This window comes from Anthonomus grandis, chromosome 3, assembly GCF_022605725.1.
Source record: "Anthonomus grandis grandis chromosome 3, icAntGran1.3, whole genome shotgun sequence".
NCBI lineage: Eukaryota > Metazoa > Arthropoda > Insecta > Coleoptera > Curculionidae > Anthonomus > Anthonomus grandis.
The window spans coordinates 32710636-32736785 of NC_065548.1; the positions used below are offsets into that span (position 1 = coordinate 32710636).

The 26150-nt window shown below is 30.8% G+C and overlaps 2 protein-coding genes across 2 annotated transcripts in view; one reads left to right on the top strand and one right to left on the bottom strand.

The window, feature by feature from the left end:
• Nucleotides 1–26150, bottom strand: part of LOC126734049 (receptor-type tyrosine-protein phosphatase O-like) — a 171276-nt gene that overhangs the window by 40733 nt on the left and 104393 nt on the right. Inside the window, exons 5-6 of the mRNA XM_050437567.1 lie at nucleotides 13332–13457; nucleotides 7806–7954 (exon numbers count right to left, since the gene is read on the bottom strand). Coding sequence (XP_050293524.1) covers nucleotides 7806–7954; nucleotides 13332–13457 — 275 coding nt within the window. The remainder of the gene's footprint in view (nucleotides 1–7805; nucleotides 7955–13331; nucleotides 13458–26150) is intronic.
• Nucleotides 643–5178, top strand: LOC126734047 (uncharacterized). Its single transcript, XM_050437566.1, has 5 exons — nucleotides 643–1508; nucleotides 3220–3443; nucleotides 3500–3590; nucleotides 4122–4408; nucleotides 4467–5178. Exons 1-5 carry the CDS (start codon nucleotides 1378–1380, stop codon nucleotides 5123–5125), a joined length of 1392 nt encoding a protein of 463 aa, XP_050293523.1. The 5' UTR covers nucleotides 643–1377; the 3' UTR covers nucleotides 5126–5178.

A 26150-nucleotide genomic window follows, 5' to 3' on the forward strand; every position in this document is an offset into this window, starting at 1 on the left:
ATAAAATTAGGGAGATTTTTCAAACAGTCACGCCAATTATGTTGGAAAAAGTTAATGACTCATTCTCAAAAAGGGTAAACGCTTGCGTACAAAATTTAGGAGGTCATATTGAACACAATTTATAATAATTGTAATTGATCTTTAAGATTTAAAATTAGTGTAACAATGTACATTTATGCAAAAATACGTAAGTACCTACCTAGTATGTAATTTAATTTTGCTATTTTTTTTTTAGCAGTTTAGGTAAATAATTGTGTTGGTTAATTTTTCAAGTATGTAATAATAATAATAATAATAATAATTGTAGGAAAAGTAATAATTCTAATTCTTCAATAATTTTTTCTAAGCAATCTTGATCAAAACTTAAAGAATACCCGTTTTATGCATAGTATATTACAGAAAAGCTAAAATATCTCAAAAAGTACTTAGCTTAGCTATAGGACATATTAAATAAAAAATTAAGGTATTTGAGGGACAAACTTAATTAGATAAAAATATACAGGATGTTCCATTTGAAAAATTTGAGATATTGCGTATTTAATTTGACCAAGTTTGAAAGTTCTTTAAAAACACCCTGTATTACAAAATTACAAATGATCATAGTCAGCCTAGAGTAGGTACCCTTGACTAACTGTGGTGCAAGTTTCATAGGCGCAGAACCCTCTTTTTTAAACGAACCCTCTAAAAGACAAAAAATAACATACAAAAATTAATTACGTTGCAACGCCGCACGGAAATTTTAAAAACGTTATACCAAAGTAGAGTCCATAAAATGAGAGAATATGCCGGTGACGTAAAATGCGCACAAACCCACTTTAAACCAAAAAATCAATAAAGGGGAGGCCCCATATTTCCCTGATTAGGTTTACTTGACCGTGAATACATGCATCTCTCTCTTTCACAAGGAAAAAGATAAAGTCGTTATAATAGTTATACCTCTCCGCTTTATTCATCACAGTACCCTTGGAAGTTCGATGGTGTTTCGCAATAAGTCAGTGTCGTCGCACTTGGGAACGCGTTGAGAGTGTAGAGTGTGCGTGTAAATTCAGTTTAATTTGTGTTTACCTACTTTTTTCTTCCAATTTTGGTGTGTTTTAATTTAAAGACTATTATTTTGTGTGTGTTTGTTACTACTAACGTATTAAAGGTAAGAAAATGTAGTAGTTTTTTTAAAAGGTATCTTACAGTGCAAATTAATAAACCAAAAGTGCAACTCCAAAGAAACAAAGAATTTACATTAACTTTATTTTTGAAGTTTTTTGATTTTATTCATATTGTCTGTTTTTTTTTTCAAAACATGTAAAAATAAGAACGAATGGTTATTCAAATCATTTAGTTAGTTTATAGATCTATGTAAAATATTTAACTGTTTTGTAGATGTCGCCAGAGAAATTAGGTACGAAAGGGCAAATAATACATAGCCAGGGAAGAGAAATTATTGCTAATGTAGCAGAGTTTATGCATAAAGAGGCAGAAGAAGGATTAACTATTCCTTTAAAACGCTTTAGGTAAGTTATCCAACGGTTAAAAAATCACAGATAATTAATTATTATTAAAATAATGTAACATTTAAATAAAATATTATTTACTTATAATTAACATAATAAATTATTAATATAACAATATAGATATTTTTGTGGCTGTTTAAAATATGAAATATAAAACAAAATTAGGTATACAAAACAGCTACATTACTGTTTTTTATGATATAGTTTTTATTTCTTTGGTAAAATTAATATACAGTGCTTTTCTTTGAAGTCCCCCCCCCATTTATTTTTTGAACGGGTCAAAAAAAATTTTTGAAACTTGGCATAAGTAAATTGGTCTATAGATACTATTTTTCACTGTAAACTAGGTAGTGATAAATTCCAAGATGGCGGCTGAGCGACATCTTGAGAAAAAATTTTAAATAGAAAGGGGGGTCGTGTGGTACCTCATTTTAAAGGTCTCAATGAGTACTTTATAACCCTGAAATATTAGACCCATATCTTAACCCGTTTCAAAATGGCGGCCTAATAAAAAAGTATTTTTTTTTATTTTAACGTTTTACATTTTTATGATTTTTAAATAGGTAAAAATCAGTGTACGAAAATAAATGCGTCACTATTTTATTTTGACATAAAAACGACAGTTCTAGATGTCAAAATAACACATAAGCACCATCTTGAATAAATGCATTAAATAGAAATCTTGTGTTACCTCATTTAAAAGGTTTTATTGAGAACTTTTAATATTTATTACATGGACTCGGTGGACTCCATTTTGACCTGTCTAAAAGTAACAGCCAAAAAAATACACTGTTGCGATTTTATCATTTCACTATATCGAATCACTAACATTTGTCAAAATATTGAGGCAGATGTATTTGAAAATGTTCGACGTGAATTTTCAGATAGGTTATTTATGTGTCAAGAGGTACAAGGAAATAATTTCCAGCATCTTTTAAATTAAATATTGTTTTTCTTTTGATAATTTGTTTATTTGCTAATTGTAAATTAGTATTTCATTGTATTCTATTAAAAACGTTAATAAAATCGCAACAGTGTATTTTTTTGGCTGTTACTTTTAGACAGGTCAAAATGGAGTCCACCGAGTCCATGTAATAAATATTAAAAGTACTCAATAAAACCTTTTAAATGAGGTAACACAAGATTTCTATTTAATGCATTTATTCAAGATGGCGCTTATGTGTTATTTTGACATTTAGAACTGTCGTTTTTATGTCAAAATAAAATAGTGACGCATTTATTTTCGTACACTGATTTTTACCTATTCAAAAATCATAAAAATGTAAAACATTAAAATAAAAAAAAATACTTTTTTATTAGGCCGCCATTTTGAAACGGGTTAAGATATGGGTCTAATATTTCAGGGTTATAAACTACTCATTGAGACCTTTAAAATCAGGTACCACACGACCCCCCTTTCTATTTAAAATTTTTTCTCAAGATGTCGCCCAGCCGCCATCTTGGAATTTATAACTACCTAGTTTACAGTGAAAAATAGTATCTATAGACCAATTTACTTATGCCAAGTTTCAAAAATTTTTTTTGACCCGTTCAAAAAATAAATGGGGGGGGGGGGACTTCAAAGAAAAGCACTGTATACATACATATGTATATAAATAAATTTTATGTTACGTCTTAGAGATTTTCCGATTACGTTTAAAAATCACAATATTAATATTCATATAATTTATACATCCTATATTATTTCCAGAGAACGTACGTTGGCTGCTACAAAAATATCGAAAGTTACCTACCAAAAAATATTAAAGGAGTCGGCCAATATAAAAAATAACCCCTCTTGTTCATTCAGCAGTCCAAGAAAAAAGAGGCCCAGGAAATCACGTATACTTGACATTACTTCGACGCAACTTAAAGAAATTAGGAGCATAGTTAATGATTTTTATATAGTGGAAAAAAGAAGGCCTACTCTCAAGTGTACGTATTTACCTTTATTGTGCTTTTTTAATTTTAATCCTATTTTTTATTAGCAGTAATCCTACAAAAGATCATTGACCGATCTGTTATTCATGAGCCTATGAGTATACCATCCTTAGCAAAACTACTAAAGAGCATTGGATTTAGGTATGTATGGTTCAACCATATTTATATTTTGCATTCGTTTGTAATATTACAATTTTTATCTAGTCTTAGCGTTCATTGAAAAAATACTAAAAAGAACACTGAAAAGATATGCATATGATATTTTCATTCATATAAACTTAAAACATAGAAAATTAAAAAAATATTTAAATTAAGTTCAAATTCTAAATTGCGCTACCCATAATATAGCTATTACAATTTCCTGACTACCTGTTACAAACCCTTTTTTAATTTTATTTATTTATAAATACACACCTGTAGGATGCATAAGCACGTTACCTGTAAGATAAAAAAAGGTATGACCCTAGTTAATCCACTCTTTCTTCTTAATTGGACATATTATTATATTCTTCTCCTTAATGTTCTACCTAACTAGAATATCATTTTTAAAATTTTACCTGTGTCTATTTATCTTGAATTTTATTTTTAGGGTTATGAGTTTTTTAAAATTATATGTACCTGTTAGATGTTAATATGTATATAAATTTCTAACTTCTAAACATTGTTTTTTAGATGGAAGAAGACAGATGATAATAGAAAGGCCTTGATGGAATCATATGACATACGTTTGAAGAGAATAAAATACTTAAAACAAATTACCGAATTTAAAAATCAAGGTAGAAATATAGTGTATACTGACGAAACCTATATACACAGTAGTCATACTTCTGACAAAGGTTGGTTTGACGAAAGCCTAAGCGGTATACGAAAACCCATTTTAAAAGGACAGCGATTAATCATCGTTCATGCTGGAGGAAAAAATGGTTTTGTTAAAGACGGTCTACTTATATTCCGCTCAGGTAAGATATAAAAAATATATATTCTGTGCTTATTAATTTCTTACTTATAACATTTCAGGTTCTAAAAGTGGCGATTACCATGACGACATGAATCATGAAAATTTCATGAAATGGGTGGAAACCCAATTACTTCCGAATTTGCCACCAAATTCGGTCTTAGTTTTGGACAATGCATCATACCATAATGTACAAGTAAAAAAAAATGTTACCTCAGGAAGTAAGAAACAACTCATAATTGATTGGCTTAAGGAGCATAATTTAGAACATGACGAGAAAATGACAAAAACGGAACTTTATGAAATAGTTCTTCAAAATAAAAGATTTTATCCGATAAAGTGCAAACTTGACGAACTAATGGAAAGTCACGGACACTTAACTTTACGTTTGCCTCCATACCACCCAGAATTGAACCCCATTGAAAAAATCTGGACCACTGTTAAAAACTGGGTAGCAAGCAGGAACACAACTTTTAAGTTAGCAGATGTAGAAGCTTTGACGAGGCAAAAATTTGCAGAAGTATCTGTCGATGATTGGAGAAGCATTTGTGACCATGTCGACAAAATTGAAGACAAATATATAAAAGATCATAATCTTTTTGATGAAACTTTAGATTCTCTAAAATTTACGGTAAACACTGGCTCATCAGATGAAGATTTGGAAACGAGTTCCGACGAATCAATTATCAGCAATATGGACATTTTGTCAGATAGTGACTAATTTAATAATATGAATATGTATTATATGACCGTAATAATATTATGTAGTGTTTTTATGAGCAGTAAAATTTATATACCCTTATGTGGAGTTTTATTTTTAATATCTTTAATAGCTGAAGAAAGAAAAGAAATAGATGTTTTAAAACCTATTTTAAAAATTAATTTTTGTTTCAAATATTTTTTTTTATATTTTAAGATTTCAACTGATTTTTAAACAAAAGTATTTCAAAGGACATAATCTTAAATGATGATTACATTAATGAATATCAAATAATGTTCGTATCATAATGAGTATGAAAAAAAAAACATATGTTTTTCTTTAACACGTATCGTAAACGTTATTTTGAGTATCTAAAGCAATATATGTATGTAAAGCTAACACTTATATCCACATACGCATAAATAAAGCAAAGAAAAGTTTAAATTTATTTAACAGTATTTTAAACCCCATTTATTTAATAATATTTTAACACAATACACCCCCGGCACTGATTGTTTAGTCATAAACTATCTGCTAGAATTCTACGCTTAACGATAGTCAGCTTAGATGCGCGAAGTCTGACGTCACCGGCATATTCTCTCATTTTATGGACTCTAAAGTACTCTTTTTGCCTCACATTTTGGTACCATAATATATAGGGCGTACTATTTAAAAAAAAGTCATATTTTATAGTAACTTTTTTGTGACACACCCAGTATACATAAAAATATTTTAAGTTCGTAGGTTTTTGTCAACCCTACAACTTTGCTGTAGAACAGCAATCTACTCTAAAAGCCATTCGATACTACTACTACTACTACTACTACTACTAATAATAATAATAATAATAATAAAAGGACAAAAAATATAAAAAAATTCAATTTAAAGTAGAAAAGAGAAACAATTCAGAAATTAGTTTGTAATCTGCACTATAACCTACTATTCTTTGAGTAATAAAACTACTCTAATAATGGCCTAAAACTATTAAATTTTTCATGAATATAATTCTTAACCATTCAAATTAACACTTCTTCAATCTGCCTATTATAGTTTCCGAAAGAAACACACATTTTCCACTAATTTCAAGTGCACGTAAATAAATTGATAGAGAGTGATATTTGACAAGTAATATCGTGGTTTATTTATATTCCTTGTGTTTTCTACTTTAGGTGTTGGGCCACATTTAGGACCGTACTAAGGTAAGTTTTGAGTGTCATTGCGTAAGGCTATTTAAAGCAATTGGTACTTAGGTTTCTTGTTGGCTAGCTGGAGGCAATTTAAAACCTTGACACCCCCATCTCTCATAAGCTCATACCTTTATCGATTACGCTTAAAGTAAACAATCAAAAATAAGTCTTTTTCTATTTCCATCATTTGTCTGTTAGAGCATGCTTCATAATTCTAAGGCTTTTGACAGACTTGACCACAGATAGCATTCTCATAAATAATTTCGATCAACATTATGGTGTGCCGCAGGGCTCGATTTGGGACCGCTATTCTTTAATTCATTTATAAACAATATCTCTAAACACCTTAAAGTAAAAAGTTTATTATTTGCTAATGATAACAAAATATATTTTAAAATAAATATATCTGATTGTATTTCTTCTTACTGTATTTCTTATGTACTTCAAAATGATCTTAGCTTATTAAACAGCTGGTGCAAAAATAATAACCTACCACTTAATGTTATCAATGAGTGTAAAATAGTGATGTCTTAGAGTTTGAAGAACAATCCTATCCATTACAATTATTTAATAGACAATGCTGCTATTCCTAGATCAGTGGTTTTTAAGGGCTTGGGTGTTACATTTAATACCAGTCAATCTTTTGTCCCACATATTACAGATATAGGTAAGTCATAGTTATAAAGTATTGGGTTTTGTTATTCGTAATACTCAGTATTTTAATAATATATCTACTTTAACTTGTATTTTTCACTAGTTAGAACCATCTTGAATATGCTTCGCAAGTTCGGTCGCCTTTTTATCAATCTCATATTCAAGATATCGAAAATATACAACCTACATTTTCAAAATATCTGTGGTGTGACCAAGTGTATCCAGACATCGGTTTTCTACACCAAGTCTTACTCAACAGATTTTTCATAAAATCGCTTAATGACCGATGCAAATCAGTTGATCTGCAGTTTTTGTACAAATTAGTAAACAATCGACAAATACATTAGTAGACAAATCGACTCACCGGACTTATTGGGAATTTTAAACTTTCACATCCCAAGAGCTTCAATACGAAATCCTACTACTTTTTATTAAACCGGGGCTAGAACTAACATTTCTAAATGTTCTCCCTTGCGCAGGGCTGGAAATTTGTATAATTCTGTACAGAATCAGTGTGACATGTTTAGCTGCAGCATTAGAAATATTAAAAATGTAAATTTTGTAGTAAAGTTTTTCTTTTCTATTTTTAGTTTTAGATAATTAAGTTTAAGTTATTATTGTGCTTTTTCCCACTAGTTAATTGGATTTTGTAATATGTTTGAGTGGTGTAAATAAAATAAAGAAAACAAAATAAAAAATAATTACGCTGCATTTCCTTTGTGTGAAAGAATTGCATAAATGCGATCAACACAAAATAGAATTATTATTTAATTACTTATTTAACATGTATTTTATTTAGTTTTTTAAAATATTTTACGTATTTGTAGTTCTATATTAAAAAGAAATTAAAACATCAATACCTGCAATGAACCAGTGCTCGTCCCCCTTCAGCATCCCATCGTTCTCGGAACTGATTACAAAAATATATCAAATCATCAGTTCCTTTTGGAACACCAAAATCTGGCCATTCCACAAACTGCATATGGATAACTGTCTGCTGTTTAAGGCCCTATATATAATATAAGAAGTATATTAATAAGTTGGTTTCAATAACGAAAACCTAAAGCAGAAACATAGGAATAATAAATTAGTGAAAATAAAATAGTCTAAAATATTTATTCTCTTGGATTTGTTTAAAATTAATAATGGAAAATATGTTTTTTTATGTTTCACATGATTATTAGAGATCTTCAGTACCGTATTTTTGAAAAGTTGATCTTAGTGGTTGCTTTATGTCCTTAAAGTGTTGTTGGCAAGTTGGCTTTTTAGCTATGGCCTAAGGCATTCAATGTCTATCGAAAATTCTTGCATTTTATTTTTTATATATTTCTTAGTAGATTATTACTTAATAATAATATTTAAATTTATTATAAATATTGCATTTTGATGACATTTTGGTATTTTATATCATTTTCAGATGCAGTGATAACCATAGATAAAATATACTTGGCAGAATTGCCTGTATGTTGATGTCATTCTTTAGTAAATACGAAATAGAGTTCCTAATTATTTAAAAATTATAATAATAATAATAATAATAATAATAATAATAATAATAATAATAATAATAATAATAATAATAATAATAATAATAATAATAATAATCTTTATTTAGCATAATAAAAGCTACATATAAAATACAATGCATTTTTACAAAGTTCAATGAAATTATAATATTTTTGTAAACCCAGTACATTATAACCTACTTTCCTAAGCAGGAATAACAAATATCGAATTAATACATACGTGGGTCACTGCAAACCGATGATTTGATAAAACAAGTTATTGTAAACTATAGAAATATAAAATCGCATAGCGGCAATGACGACACCTGTATCTGGGTCAAGTTGTGGCCTAGTTGAATTGAGTTCAATGGAGGTCAACCCGGCGAGAACCCGCGGTGCCTCGGTTTTTCCAGGAACCACAGCATCCCGGTAATCTATGGATGCTGCTTTATTCCGGTCCGCAAACACCGTCTCGGCCCCAACCTAGGCCTTTCCTCACAGTGGCCCATCCAAAAGTTGTTAAAAGCCACATACAAGACCACAAATGCACTCCTACTAACGTATTGTTTAAACAGATAACATTTTTAAAAAATGGCATAGGAGAAAATTATACATAATAAATAAAATACACAAATAATAATTTAAACTTAAACATGCTCTCTCAGAAGTTTTTTAAATGCAGTTAAACCATCACAATTTTTTATAGTAATTGGCAACATATTATATTCATACAAGCCCTTATATAGAACAGAATTCAACATTTGACTAGATGCACATCTATCGGTTAAAATAAAATCATTACAATTTCTTGTGTTATAGCTATGTACATCACTGAAAAATTTAATATTATTACCTACAAATATACTGTGGTAACATGTTATTTTTAATTTTAAATAATAAAACATATACATTGAACATATTTTTTTGTTTTACAGATAACATATTGCATACGTTAAGCATTGTTGAGATAGGTGTGTATCTATTACAGTTTAAAATGGTTCTCATAGCTCTATTTTGTACGAGTTGCAGTTTTTCTATTTTAAAATTTGGTAGATTATACAAAAGTGTTGCGCAAAATTCGAGATGTGGGGCTGCAATGCTATTGTACAATAACAACTTTGTACCTAGTGACAATTTATATCCTACCCTGGCAATAAAACCAACTTTTTTGCAAATTTTCTTGTGATATAGTCAGCATGTGCGTAAAAACTTAGATTTGAATCAAATATAACTCCTAAATATTTAATTTGGTTTTCGTGACTTATTCTTGTGTCATTGATCCTAATATTCAAGTTTTCCAAATCAAAATTCGACAACTTATTTTTTTTTTTCAAACAAACAAAATTTTGATTTCAATGTATTAATACTAAGATTATTATTACAAAGCCACTCAAACAAGCCTTTTAGATCATTATTCACACTCTCTTGCATATGATTTATATCATTCCCTGCCAAATAAATCATTGTATCATCAGCAAATAATTCGATTTTGCAACGATTAACAGATTTGACTATATCTTTTACTATATTTGACTATATCTTTTTTTGTAAAGTAGAAATAATAGAGGACCCAAAACAGTACCCTGCGGAACTCCGAACTCAACATTTGATGACTCTGAAACACCGTTTTTAAATTTAACCTTTTGTCGCCTACTGGATAAATATGATTCAAACTAATTTAATACAGTCTGCCCAATACCAAGAAATTTAAGTTTTTTCAATAAGATCTTTCTTTCAACTTTTTCAGATGCCCTTCGGAAACCTAAAAATACTGCCAATACATAATTACCCTTGTCAATTTCCTTTAGAAAACTATAACAGATATTAATAATTACAGATTCACAAGAGTGACTTTCACGGAAACCAGACTGATTTATAACCAAAATATTGTAATTATTGCAGTAATTCAGTAATTGTTCTTTTACAACAAGTTCCAACACCTTTTCATATATTTCTACTGTATTTATGGGTCTAAATTCACTATGATAAAAAGTATTTTGAACCTTTGGCACAGGAATCACAATCGACTCCTTCCATGCCTCAGGGAAAATCCCACTTGAAAGTGATGCATTTACAATTTTCAACAAACGATGTCCAACAACATCGCACAACACCTGTTTTGAGATCCCATTCTCACCACCCCCCACATTTTTTAAATTCTTTAAAATTTTCTTTAAATCAATTAAAGATATTTCTTTGAAAAATGAAAACTTACTATACTGGTCAACAGTGGCATCCATCTCATCTGCAAAAAAAGAATTGCCTGGAATGGAATTTACAATTTCCTCAATACTATTTATGAAATATTTGTTAAATTCTGTAGCTATTGTTTATTCCTTAGATATTAATTGATTGTCGAATTTAATCTCTTGAGACAATGAAGAGTTTTTTCCTGGAAGTAATGTTTTTAGGTTTTTTCACATTTCGCGGGGATTGTTTTTGTTCTCATCAATAATTTCTCTATAAAACTTATCCTTTTCTCCCTTAATTAGACCAACCACAGAGTTTCGTAGTTTCTTGTATTCCCTCCAGATGACATCATTATTCTCCCTGACGGCTCTAACATACAGTTTGTCCCTTTGATCCATTCTTTCCCTTATATTTTCACCCCTTATGCAAATATTTCTGTTTTATAACGGACTTTCGTTTAGGACACATTTGATTTAAAATATTAGTAATGTCGTTTACAAAAATATTTGCTAACACATTTACATCCGCAATAACACTGTCATTCGTCCATTCAGTCCCAAAAACATAATTTTGTAACCTATCTGTACTATATTCTTTCATAGATCTATGGTAGATGACTATATCACAATTTTCATTAAATATTTGTTCGGGATAAATAGACAATATACAGTGGTCACTAATTTTAGGCTTTAAGTGTACCTTATAAGATGTATGTTTATCATTCGTGACAATATAATCAATTAGGGTTCTGCTACTATGAGTAATGCGCGCGGGAGTATCAACAATTTGAGTAAAACCATTTGCATAGATTTGGGATATAATTTTTTCACCATAAAATGAAGGCTTCAGTAAATCAAAATTAAAATCTCCCATTATTATGTTGATACCCTCAAACACAGTGACCTGATCGAGGTAACTACCGAAATAATCCAAAAATTTTGCATTTTCTTTTTTAGGAGAATGATACATAACAGTACACAGATATTTAACTCTACGTAAGGAAAATTCAATAGACAAACACCACACATAATTTTGCACGCACTCTACAGTTCTTAAGGAATATTTAATATCACTTCTTATTAAAACCATTACTCCTCCAGTTCTCCTATTATTTGTGATACACTGTTCAATTCTATATCCATTGATCTTTAACTCACAGTGCTCAATTTCCTCACAAACATGAGTTTCAGATAAGAATAAGAGCTTTGGTTGCCAATTATTTATAAATACAATTATATTATCCTTGTTATTTAAAAAACCCTGACAATTAAAATATACAATGCTTGAATTTTTTGCCATTTCATTATCTAACTGCTATTTAAAAAACTATTTTTTTCCATGTTTTCTATTCTCTTCAGTGTTTCACACTGATTTATATCCCAAGTGACGTGATCGACATTTAGAGACATTCCATACTTTTTATTTGATAAGATACAATTTACACATTTATTAAAATTATTTTGGCATTCCTTAATATCGTGTTCTTCACTACACTTGGAACATACTTTTTTTTGTTTACATTCTTTGCTGAAATGGCTGAATTGACAACAATTATAGCATCTACTTACTCCATATTCATTGTAAACAGGATAACGATTCCACCCTATATTCATTTTTCCCCTATTTATAAACAAATTATAGGTTACATCATCAGCTTCGAATACTAAATTAAATCTATGGTTTAAAACGTTGGTTCTACGCATTATTTTTAAGCTAAAATTACTACAATTAGTATTTATATCATTTTGTTTGATTATTTTATTTATAATAATATCACTATCACTTATCTCATGCCCCTTCTCATTAAGTCTGATTACCTTAATTCGATGTTGTAAGATTTTAGGCCTGTCAACACTGTAATTTTCACCAAGTTTAGACTGAATTTGTGACTGTACATTAGTGATCGCTTTTTCGTTGCCACAATTTAAAATCAAACCGCCCTTTTTTGTTACTCGTCCCATAGTTACCCCAATTCCGATGTCACTGGGATCCACTTTAGATTTTAAATCATTCTTTATTTGTTTCGCGTCTTTTTGAGTACCTTTTTGATTTATTACTAGCACCTTATTTGTTTGTGCAACAGATGCATAGCTCTTAATAGGTTGGGGTAGTTGAGTTTGCAAAATAGAACCATTTTCGGGCTTGCTCCCTTTTAAGCTAGATATTTCTTCTCGCAGGCTTTTATTCTCAGCAATTAGTTGATCAACTTTTCGGTTTAATTCATTCGTTTTATTGACTAAGAGTTCTAGTGTTGAATTCATCGTATCAATAATATTTTGATCCATGTACACATCTTTAACGCGGCTTTTCTTCCTCGATCTTTCGGGCTTGTTGAACTCTTGACCTAGAGCTTCAGAACATGCCTTACATTTCCACGAACCCTTTCTCATATGGAAACCCCGCAAATCAATATTTTCACATTTTCCGTGATAAAACTTTTTACATACGGAACACTCGATCACTGATTTTACATTATCAAAACCCAATTTGCACACAAAGCAATTAAAAACACCGTCGCTCTCGCCTAAACCTGCGATCGCCATGGTCGGCGACCAACTGTGTAATGATAGATAAAATATTTCATCCATTTGTTTATGTTGGCTCTTTTGATTGTGATTTGATTACCTTTTTAAATTTGAACTATTAAAAGCAAAGTAAAACATAAATAACTTTAACGAACTAGCAACTTACCTTCCGAACTTCCAATGTCCTTACACAATAAGTATTTAAATTTAGTTCTGTAGTACATCGAACTTCAATATCATCCCCAAATAATATAATTTCGTGATTATTTGGAAAATATTTAGAGCATTTTTCCTGCAAAATATATAAATATAAATTAATTTAAGCAGGCAATATAAAATAAATTTTAAGAACTCTACCGATAAACTTTATAGGATGATATCCAATAAAAAATAGTAATTTTTCTTATTAAGATGTCCTAAGCGTCTTATTTTCAGATCTACAGGGTGTGAAAAATTTTAAAAAAATTTTTTAAATAACTTTACTACTAATTTAGATAAATTTCTTAAAATTTAAGGATGTGTTATATGCATTAGTGGCATTTTTTGATGTTTAAGAAAAAAAAAATTTCCAGCAGCATCCGTAAGGCATTTTTCATAAATAATTTTTAATAAAAAAACATTAGACTTCTGAATTTTTCTGAAATAAATTTAAATTTTTAAATCCTTGTTTTATTTTGAACAAATTTGTATTCTTAAATTTTTGGAACTCTTTTTGCGTAAACAAATAAAAACTGTTTTTGGGATGTTCCAAATAATATGTCAACAATTATTAAAATTATACCGGGTATCCAAGAAATCTACCGACATACTTTACAGGGTGATTCTCTAGCAAAACCTAATAATTTTGTTTTAAATAAATGTATGTCCTAAATGCCCTATTTTCAGATCCACAGAGTGTTAAAAATTTAAAAAAAAAAAGTTTTTACTACCAATGTTTACTACAAATTTACAAATGTGTTTTATGTATCAGGAGGCATTCATGTACAAGAAAAAAAAATGTTTACCAGTGGCGTCCGTAAGGGTTTTATCGTAAATATTTTTCAATAAAAAACAGTACCCCTCTGCATTTTTCTGAATTAAACTTTATTTTTTAAATCCTTGTTTAGTTCTGAGCATTTTGAGCAAATGTGTATCTTTGAGTTTTTTTATTTGAGGCACTGTTTTTGCGTTAATTAATAACAACCATTTGTGGAATGGTCAAGTTAATAATATTTATTTAACAATTATTATTCAAATTATTTTTCTTAAGTTTATTATTTTAAAATTAAGTAACTTTATCTTCTTGGAGAATCAATGGATCTTTTCAGTATTTTATTTGATAATTGGGAGAAAAAGCAAAGCGCAAGTGATTTTTAAGTGTAAATCCTTAATAAATTAAAAATTTCTGGGCTCTAAATTCTAGTGTTTAAATAATTTTATTTATTATACTTTAAATAAAAAAACTTTTCTTTATTAAAAAGAATAGTAATAAAAAAATAATAAAACAAAACAAAATATGTATTTAAGTATTCTACATGACGGCCATCTGATTTAATAAATAATCTTGCTCTTTTTGATATTAAATAGCGAATTCTTTGAAAAATCTCCACTTAATATTGAAATTTAATGTAAGTCTGCGCAATTCTTTCCCAAAGCTGCTCTGGAGTTTTTATGGGAACGGTATAAACTTCCGATTTTAAATACCCCCAAATGCAAAAATAACAGGGATTTAAATTAGGGGATCTAGGGCGATAAGCTATCGGATCATCCTTTCTTATCCATTTATTTTGGTGGGTCTGATTTAACTACTGCCAAACGTTTACACAAACGTATGCGGGACAGCCATCATGTATGAAACAATAATTTAGACGAATATTTAAAGTCATTTTATTTAGCAGCTCTGGTAATATCAAAGTCTATATATTTCAATATATGTATATTGTATAGACTTTGGTTATATGTTTTGTACAAAATTCAAATATTCTTTAGCGTTTAAGTGATCAGGCAGTTCGGCAGGCCCTAATTAAATATTACAAATTACTCCTATCCAAACATTAATTTTAAATCTGTATTGATAATGGGCTTTATTAAAAACGTGAGGATTTTCTTCAACATTTGAATAATAATGGGCGTTATGAATATTAAAAATTCCATTCTTACTAAAAAGGAATTCTAAATCTTTGATAATCGTGGTTTTCTTATTTTGCAGTGAGTGGGAGAATTCTAAACAGAGGAGGAAAAATTCGTTTCCAAAGCGCCTGAACTTTGTAATACTGAAATGGTCTCTAAAATAAATTCCCCATCATCAAGGTGAATAATGGGTCTTTTGGTCTCATGCTTCTTCGGAATGACTGATCCTATCTCTTTTAGCCACTAATGCTGACCGAAGTGAAGTAAACTTAGAGTGCAATTATAATAAAATAAATTGCAAGAGTCTTATGTTTGTTGTAAATTTTTTGGCATATTTACGTTGAGCTAGTCTAGCATTGCACTGCGATTCGCCATAAGCTAAATGCATATCAGAATATTGTTCGTTAATAAAACAAACCATTATTAAAGCTAAGATGTTACATTTTTTTAATGTCAAAAAATATTTATACGGAAATATTAACAGTTAACTTACGATAATAACTATATCAAGCTTGCTTTTAGGTTACTAACCAAATTTAAAGAAACTTTTAAAGTTTCTAAAAAACTTTAGTATTTTATATTATTTTAAAAAATGCTGCCTAATGCATAAAACACTTCTGCAAATTTCTTTAAAAAATATCTATATTGGTAGTAAAAATTAAGTGGTTTTTTTTATCTTACTCAGAGAGACATGTTTATATTATTATTGAAAGAAATTATTAGTTTATTTATTCTTATTATTTTTTAATAGTATGGAGTAAAATAATGCTTTTCCACGGGTTTTATGTCAAAAATTCCATAATAAACTGTCTAAATTGATATTTTGAATACGCTCTATACTGTCAGTTAGTAGTCAAAATCGTATTATTTCAAGGTCACTAATAATTTATACTTCAGGAAAGAGTAAATATTTAGATGTTGGCTCTTTTGCTCATTATACAAAAATGTCTCCGAAATTATAACTTTAATCAAATTATCTTTCTCTCTATTAGGAGTCTCTGGTTTTGGAACAACGCCCTTTCACTTCTTGTTAATTTATTATACTGACCAACAAGAAAAACTTGATTCATTATGGTGCAATCGAAAATAGTAATGTGTCTATCAATGAAAGTAAACTGTCAATTTTATTTGGAATAACTTTTGAAATGGATCTAATGTCAGTTTAAATATTTGTTAATAAATTATTTAAGGTTTATTAAATCAATGATTGAGCTATTATAGTATTAACATATTCATTTAAAAATATTTTTTTCTCAAAAACCACTAGTAAACCGCAGAGTGAACTTTTGATTCATAAAAAAATATTTCTTCGTTGTTAAAATACCTTTCGCGTATTATTATAAATTAACAGATTCATTTTTTTTGAGCGGATTTTCGGACATACTTGCTCATAACTTTGGTTCTATGTCAACTTTTGATTTGGAGGTTTTATATCCAAGGAATGAGCATACTTGATGGTGTTTTTTTTTTACTGTACCCCCCTTTGAAGGGTTTGAAAAAAACGAGGACCGAATTTTCTGAAACTATTTCACTATTTTCAGAAACCTTATGTTGTATCTATTAATACTACTATTATAACTTTTATTTTACTTATAAATGCTCTTAAATTTAATACGTTCAAACCAGCAATACTTATTAACCGTTAATTGTTTTAGCTAATATTAGGTTTAAAAAATATACCCACATCGCCAAAAGTCTTAGACCCCCTAGGAATTTTGTATAAAAATATTTTGTTGACGTTCAGTTTCTGGGCATATAAAGTATATTGTTTTTGCATTGCAAAGAACAAAAATTTTTTTCTTGTTATTCACATTGTGCGTATGTTTTGTTTGAAAATACTGGGAAACATAATTTCGCTGTTCGATAGGGCAAGAATAGTGGCTTTGCAAGAACATTTGTCAAAGTAGTTCGTATCGTAAATTTATACGAAGAAACTGAAAATGTTAATCGCAGACGTGGAACTGATTGCCCGAGCACAACAACTGAAAGAAAAGATCGCTACATGGCCATTTTTAAAGGAAGACCAATATCACTTACCACTATAAGAAGGAGGCTTCATGCTGCCAATTTAACATCTAGAAGAATTTTACGTGTTCCTAGACTATTAGTTTAGTATTTCTAGACATAGCTACACGACTTTATTGGCCACAGGAACATAGAGGATGGCTTTTACCCCAGTAGCGTAACGTGCTTTTTTCGGATGAAACGAGTAAGTGACAGTCGGCGTCATTGAGTGTGGAGGAAGAAGGATGGGCTGCCCGAGAAATTGTTCCCTACCAAGGAGGAACCATTACGTTCTCTCAGCTCGAGGAATGGACCACTTGTAATGTTCTAAAGAAGGGAAAAAGGTCGACTGAAATTCCGGTAGCATTGGTTCCAGACCTCGACTGCAGAAACCGTATTTTAGCCGAGAAGCTGAAAAACTTAAAAGATATGATGGACTATATTCCTGTTAAATATGTTCAGTTTTATGATAATATCATAGAAAAATATCACCCGAGAAATCATAAGCCTTATTGTTTCTATGCATAGGCATGTCAATTTCTTGTGGCAGAGCAGGGTAAGATATACTGATTATTAAATACGGTACTACCTTTTCTATGTAATATAAAAAAATATGTAAAAATAAAATGTTATTGATTTTGTGCATTTTTTTTGTTATTTTTCTTGAACCTTTTTTTATTCATAATTAAACAAATAAAAAAGGGTACTAACAATGTAAAAAAAAACTAAACCTTTTCTAAAAAATCGGAGCTCCAAGAATTTTGGCGACGTGTGTATATAAAAATGTTTTGTAATATGCAGAATGTATATGTTATTCGCAATTGCTAAAATCGGCCACTGCCCGAAATTTTTACCCACAACGCATTATGGGTATACAAATTTATTTATTATTAATTATCTGGCAAAGTGAGTTCATTCATATTATTTTAATCTATCCTATTCTTTGTACGACAATTGAGGCCCATCTCGTATTCCTTTGTATTTCTACTTTGGTCTCATTGACAATTCCTAAACATCGTTCATCTGATAATAACAACAGCCTGTATTTTTTCCCCAACATCAAGTTCCATAATCTTAATTCAACTTTCATTTTGGAATATTCTCAAAGACAAACACAATTAATCACAAAGCATAAATGAGGTAGCCAACGGCTAGACACACCTGTCGCAGACTGACACCGACCACTTACCTCTCAATGCATTTTGGGTAACGCCTAATAGCCACAACGGGATATGGGTAAAATAAATGATTCACATCGTGAAATAAAAGCGCACCAAAACTTTCTTTGCGATGTACTTAGAACATTGAAACGCTAGAATTAGTAAGCAACAACTTGGTTTGAGTTCAACATGTGCACGGGGGCAAAGGGAGTGTTTTGTTTACAAACATATTTATCGATTCTCTGCTAAACCATGTTGCCATGCTTCCACAAAAAACTTCGAACTTAATAACATTAATATAAGGCGTAACATAACCGCCCGCCTTGAAAGCACACGCCTTCAAAAGAAAAATCTAATAAAAATCCTAAATCTAGATTAAAAAGAACCAAAAAGTTTAATACAATTCAAATAATGATTAATCCTATAAGTATATGAAATAGGCATGGCATATTATGCGTGGAAAATAGAAATAAGAATGGAAAAGAACTCTTTAAAATGCAAGGGTTATTAATACTAAGACTACACTAAGACCTAGCTCAGCAATTTGGGTAAACCGTAATTTAACGGCAATATTACTTATCATTTATTATCATGAACTGTTTGCATCACATTTTCATTATTTTTATTAGTTTTAATTGGTAAAATGCATAGTTTTTGAATAGCGCGCTTAAAAATCCTATTAACGGTTCTTACACTAGCTGTACGAACTTCTCCATTTTGGTCAGGATACACTGCAACGATTCGGCACAGTTTCCAACATAGGGAATGACTGCTTTCCTCCTTAAGAAGTACCATTGTTCCGACTGCCACTTCTTTCTCTGCTGTAGCTGCATCGTATATTCAGAACTCCAGCATTTCCATAAATGCTGAACCAGCTGTAGGAGGGGGTACTAACGTAAACGACGTAAACGATTTGGGATCTTGAGATAGAAAAGTCAGCGATCTAGAGTTAAGTATCGCTTCGATTTAAGAAAATATTGTAGATAGTTCCTCAAATATTAACTTTCGATTCCCGATTATTCTAACGAGATGATATTTTGCCTGGAATGATTTGATGATTGATCTGGCTGGAATTAATTACCATTCAATTTTATTTTCCAATAAATAAGTCTTAATTGAATCGCCTTTTCGAATATCAGTTAAGCAATGAATTAAACCTTTTAATTCGTTGTTTGCCCCTACAAAGTTGGTTGCATTATCAGAATAAATACGCTTACATAATTCGCGTCTAGATACAAATCTCTTAAGGCAATTAAGGAAAGCATCTGTACTAAGATCACTTGCTAATTTTATAGGGACGGCTTTGGTAACAAAGCAGACAAACTCTAAAACAAGTACGACATTTTGCTAAAACACTACGTACTAGTCTCCTACCATTAATTATCCCAAATCGACTTCTCAAAGCTGCTAAAATTGCTTGTGTACCTACATGAAGATGTTTTTTATGTTGATCCAATATTATTAGTTTAGTTAGAGGATTTTTTTGGGGTAAGATTATTGGATGTTTGGCAGAAAATGGCTCCAAAGATTTCCATAAGCTACCACCAACCAATATTAACTTATTATCATAAAAAGGATCCAACGATTTTAATTTGCTATGCTTAGATACACAACCATGGGCTTTTAAAGAATTTATATCTCTAGCAAACTCCTGAGCTTGCGCTATTTTAACTAAAACTATTAAAGCATGGTCTATCTCGGATACTAAAAGAGCTTCTTTATTATATTCCCTACTATCCTTTTCACTGGTTACATTTTTGTAAAATCTAAAGCACCACGCTGTTATTCATCTAAGAAATAAAGAGTTTCTCAAATAAAAAATATCTTGATCAGGAATTATATTTCAAAGTGTTACGTTATTGTTTCGTTTTTTAGGAATGTCTTTAATTAATTCAATTTTCTGTTTCGCCCAAACATTCTGGTTCTCAGATAACCATGCAGGTCCTTGCCACCACAAATCTGGATCATTTAGCTGATTAGGACTTATATCGCGCGATATAATGTCAGCAGGATTGTCAGAGGATATAACATGATTCCATTGTCCTAATTTGCTTAAGGTTTGAATTTCCGCGACACGATTCGCAACAAATACCTTTAAGTTGCTAGGCTCATGGGCAAGCCATGATAATACAATGAGTCGGTCTAAAGAAATGTTCTGTTTATGTTTATATCCAATGTATCAATTACCTTTTTTACAAGTCTGGCTAATAATAGAGCTCCACATAATTCTAACCGCGGAAGAGTCGTAAAATGGAGCGGTACGACATGAGAATCCCAAAAGCCATGCATTTCTATCAACACATAATCGTTAATTGTACATTGTCTTATAATATTAATAGATTTCAAATATTCTAATTCACTATAAAACGTGTCTCAAAACGTTAGTAAATCTAATGGAATTGATGGAATTGGATTTGATGTATAAAACACGTTAATTTAGTCTTTCAAAATCTGCGAAGGAGACCAATGTTTCTATTTAATGCCATTGAAAGAATCACAAAAATGTGCCAATTTTGCATTCGAGAGAATGGTCATCATTTTGAACATTACCTTTAATTTTTTTTTCTTTTTGTTAAATACAGTTGAGTTTTTTGTTTTGTAAGTTTTGTTGCTTAATGCTACAAAACAAGTTTATGTTGTAAAAATTGCAGCTATACTGTTGTAGTGTATTTTTTTTAATAATATGCTTTTGTCTCAATAGGTATATTTTGATTGCATCCAATGTATTTGCAATGAATCCAATTCTTTGTTAGTGATTTGTATAAGTTTTATCTTTTTAGTTATTGTTATTCATGGCCTACTAATAAATTTATGTCCTTAATTTTAGAAAATTGTCATTTATTTGTATGTTTCTTAAAAAAAGTGCATAACATTATATATTTTTGAAAAGGTAAAAAAAAAACAAATTTATTAGTGCATATATATGCAGGGTGTTCAATTTAAAAAAATAAGTTTGACTTAGAACTCAAAAACAGTAAATATTAAAAAAAAATCTACGCCACTGCATTCTACAGAAAAAAATCTATAAAACTGTTTTTTTACATATTCGATAAGTTAAAGAATAACAGAAATACAAGGGTAGATACTAGTCTGGGATTAAGAGCCCTTTTTAAGAGCCCTAACATGTTTTTCAATATTATCAACAAATTCCTGTAGCAATTAATTTATGTGATTCTCTATTAAATGAAGGTGTGTCAAAAAGTGCCTTCAAATGTGCTTGAATGATAATAGGCTTATTATAAAATCTCTTTTTTAGTAATTCTATCGCTACTACGTAATTATCATTGGTTATCTCTAAACATTCTAAAACCCTCCTAGCTTCTCCCTCTAGAGAATCCAATAGACACTAGAATTTTTGAATATTATCGATAGTGTTATTTTTGTGAATCAATGTCTCAAAGGTTTCAAGAAATTGCGGAAATTTACTATACTCACCTTCGAATTTTGGTACTCCTAATCTAGGAAACTGCATATTTAATGTTTGCTCTTGTTGGAGTTGTGAGCCTACATGCGGTACACTAGCATTTGCTAATTCGCGTTGTTCTAAAAAATCCCGAGATATTGAAACGCACTTAGAGTAAAGGGTTCAAAGTCAAATCAATTCAAAGTCATTCACTACTTCCTCACTTATTTTTGAATCATCTAATAATTCTATTTCTACTAAAATTTCTTGAAAATCACTCATAAGAGGCTTGATCCTTTCTAAACGAATCTTTAATTCTGTCAATTGCATTTCACTATTAAGAATAGACAAAAAATCAGCAAATTTCCTAAGTCGCGTTTTTATTTGCTCTAATTTTTTCACAAGTCTATGTAATTGATAATTTTTTTCACCTATTGCTGTTTTCCTGCCCATCTTTTAACTAATATATTTGAACCTAGTATAAACCCGATAACTAACCAACTCAAAAATGTTGAAATGCAATCGGAAAGACTATTTACTAATTTCTCCAAAATTCCGTAACCTTGAAATCTAATATGGGCATATTGGCAACATCGCTTCTAATTCGCCCCGATCCAAATGACGATGGCGGATGACTTTGCTATCTCTACGATAAAATAATAACTACAAATCGATATAACAAATTCCAATGGCAAACTTTTTCTGCTTCGCGTCGACCTTGGCGTCTAATTTTTCGACTTTAACACTACCACAACACTCCGATATCTGGGTCGATGGACCATTAAATGGGCAGTACTGTTACTGCTGTGTTTTCTCTCAACGAGTGTTAAATAAAACTAAGTAATTTAAACGAAAAAGGTGGACTGTATTTTCTATTTATAGTGTTTTCTAACTTGCCAGGCCAACGGCTCGTTGCGAAGAGAGCGCTTCGTCCGTTCGGTCCGAATACATCCAAACCAACCATGTTGCCACGTTTCCACAAAAAACTTCGAACATAATAACATTAATACAAGGCGTAAAAATTAACATTCTTATTCCTAAAATCGGTTTTAAAAAATTTGAAATAGCAACACCGCAGGCAAAAGCTTATGTCATTTTGCGTAATGCCATCTTGACAAACGGCTTTGTATTTACATTCGGCATTTCCGAAGTTTTATGTTTTGGTTTGAATTTGGTTGAAAAAGGAAAAAGGTTGAGTCATTTCAGTATTGGGAAAAAGGCGACTTAAGCCGATCTTTTCACAAATAAATATCTATTTTGTCATAACTATCATCATCATTATAAACGTACAATAATAAAACCTTATTAAGAAATATATAATAATTATAAAGAATTTAATTTCCATAAAAATGCTTTTTATTAGATAAGTAACTTTACTCTAATTACGTACGTTAAAAAAACGCATAAAGAGTTCATAAACAGTAATATTGTTTATAATCTAAAGCATAATTTAATAATAATAAATATTTATCATGTAAATATTTTTTTTCGACATTGCAATTAAAGTAAGGGTAAGCGCGGTTTCACACATATCGGTATCGGAGAGTGCTTTCTTACACACCGATAAAATAGTAAAACTTTGCGCCGTCTTTTATAAAAGGCCAGGGATCAGTGCGGTGTGTGTCAAAAAAACAAACGAAGACGATATTTGGTCCATCCCATATTATCTCAAAAATATGTAGAAGAAGCATTTTATACAATGTTTGAAAAATTGCGCGAACATGATGAAAAGTTTTTTAACTACTTTACAATGAGCACAGCTACATTTGAGTACTTACTAGAAAAGTTATCTTGTAGCTTACAAAGACAAGATACTCAAATGAGATTATGTGTACCTCCAAAAGAAATGCTGCCAATAACTCTGAGGTAAGTAATTAAGGAAATTCTTTATTTGCATTTAAAGTAACATAATAAAAATTCTTATATAAACTAAACTTTGATAATAAAAATAATTCGTACACTATTTTGGAAATGTTGTGAAACATCTTGTGAGGTGCTACTCGTTGATATGACCTTTCTTAATAAAACGACTGATAGTTTGTCGTTGATGGGTTTGCTGCTTGTAGAATAGTATATAACGGAGATGAGACTGTAGAGAAATCAGATACAGGAGAAGTAGAAAAGGTGATGCTAGAGGTCCTTATTTGACGATTTCGTTTAATTTTTTGAATTAGCTGCAGTACTCCCATTCTAAACTCAATTTTTTCCTCTTCTAACATTGTTGTTATCATAGGAACAACGGAATTGAAGAATGACTCATCTTCATTGGAAGGTTCATTTAGTTTTTTCTTAATTTCCAATTCAATGGGGTCCGCAAGCCTCTTGTGGCCTTGGCGAGTTTTACTTGCATGGGAACTTGTTGAACTGGCTTAGATGTTGCTGGTGTAGGTGGGACCCCATTTGAATTTTCAGTTTCTTCTCCTTGGTTTACTTCCACCTCCGAAATACTAGAGATCGTTTCATCTTTATTCACAACTTGTAACAAAAATTGCAGCTGATCATGGTAAACATATTTTCGTTGTGTACCCTGTCCACTCTTTTTCTTAAGGGATCTAACAAACGCATCTCTTATATTTTGCTACTTTGTTGTAATAGCGTCACCTAAAATAGATGGTATACATAGATATTTTTTTCAGATATTTGGCAAGTGGAAACACGTTCACGGATATGCATTATGCCTACAGATTAGGAATTTCAACCATAAGCAAGATTATAAGAGATGTTTGTCATAGTATTTGGAATATTTTAAAAGATGAATATCTTCCAACGCCAACAGACGAAAATTGGAAGGACATTGCTGATGGATTTACAAGAAATGCTCAGTTTCCGCACTACATAGGAGCTGTGGACGGGATACACGTCCGCGTTATGAAGTTTCCAGGCAGTGGATCGATGAATTTGAAATATAAACATTTTTTTTCGATAGTCCTAATGGCTATTGCGGATTCTAATTACCGCTTTATATACGTAGACATAGGTGCCCTTGGTAAGGATTGCGACTCATCAGTATTTAAAGAAACCGTGTTTTGGAAATTATTACAACAAAATGCCTTGGATATTCCCCACCCAAGCCCACTAATTTCAACAGGAGACAATCTACCATTTGTCTTAGTTGGAGCCGAAGAATTTGCACTTTCCCAGAATTTACTTAGGCCATAAGGGGGCCATATTTTAAATATTAATAAAAGAATTTTCAATTATCGCTTATGTCGAGCGCGACGGTATATAGATACGATATATTAGTAAATAAGTGGCGAATATTTCACAGAGCCATAAATGTTGGTAAGGAGTACGCAAAAGATATTGTTAAAGCGTGCATAATTTTGCACAACCTAGTTCGAAAAAAGCACTCGTGTAGAAGATATGTACGCACCAGATAGAGAGCTACAAAATCTACCACTAACTACAGCATGTCCCGGTGGACGAGCTGCCAATGATGTTCGCGATAAATTTGCAGAGTTCTTTGTAAGTGCAGAGGGATCCTTACCATGGCAAATGTCTAAAATTTAACGCATAAGTTACTGCTTCTGGTTCTATTTAATGTCTTTATACTTAGATATTACTTTTATGTTTAGGTAAGTGTTCTTTAAGTTTAAAGCTCAAATAGGTATGTACTAACCTAGATCTGTAACGTAGGCTCTAAATGTGAATAAATACAGGAAAAAACATGCACTTACCAATTTTTTGCTGTTCTTGTTCATTTAAATTATCGAAATTGGCTTCAATGTATTTATGCACTTCTTTACACTCACGTTTTTTCAATATCTTGTCTTTGTAAGCATCATAAAATTAATTCCACAAACAGGGCCTTGCTTCCACCAATTCAAGAGTGTAACAATGTCGTATTTAAATGTAGTCACACTCATATTAAGTATAACCCGTGTTCCAGCAATCAGTCAATACGCCAAACTACTCGTGAGACACTGGGTTTTAAAAGTGATATGACACACCGATAACGACAAGTCGGAACGTGTGAATATGCCTATTTAGTTTGCATTGCGTACTAAACCGGGCGATAATTTACTGGCCGATTTTAACTCGACTATCCGACAGACGCAACGATATCGAACACAGCCACCGATATTTTTATCGGATCGGTTTTGTGTAAAACTATTCATTTAAGGCAATGTATTTGTTAGGCAAACCGATACCGATACCGATAACGACACCGATAATATCGGTGTGTGTGAAACCGCGCTAAAGATTACTTGTGTCGGTGGAATCAACAATGCGGTCGGGCGGCATTGCAATGGTATTGCCCTTTTCTCTAATATACGTTACTACATTCATTTAACCTTGAATGTTGACT

Bases quoted from the DNA above. Each gene is read 5' to 3' on its own strand.
- LOC126734047 (XM_050437566.1), top strand. From the start codon at position 1,378: ATGTCGCCAGAGAAATTAGGTACGAAAGGGCAAATAATACATAGCCAG. The intron at 3,591-4,121 runs GTATGTATGGTT...ATTGTTTTTTAG, and splicing joins CTAAAGAGCATTGGATTTAG to ATGGAAGAAGACAGATGATA. The intron at 4,409-4,466 runs GTAAGATATAAA...ATAACATTTCAG, and splicing joins TCTACTTATATTCCGCTCAG to GTTCTAAAAGTGGCGATTAC.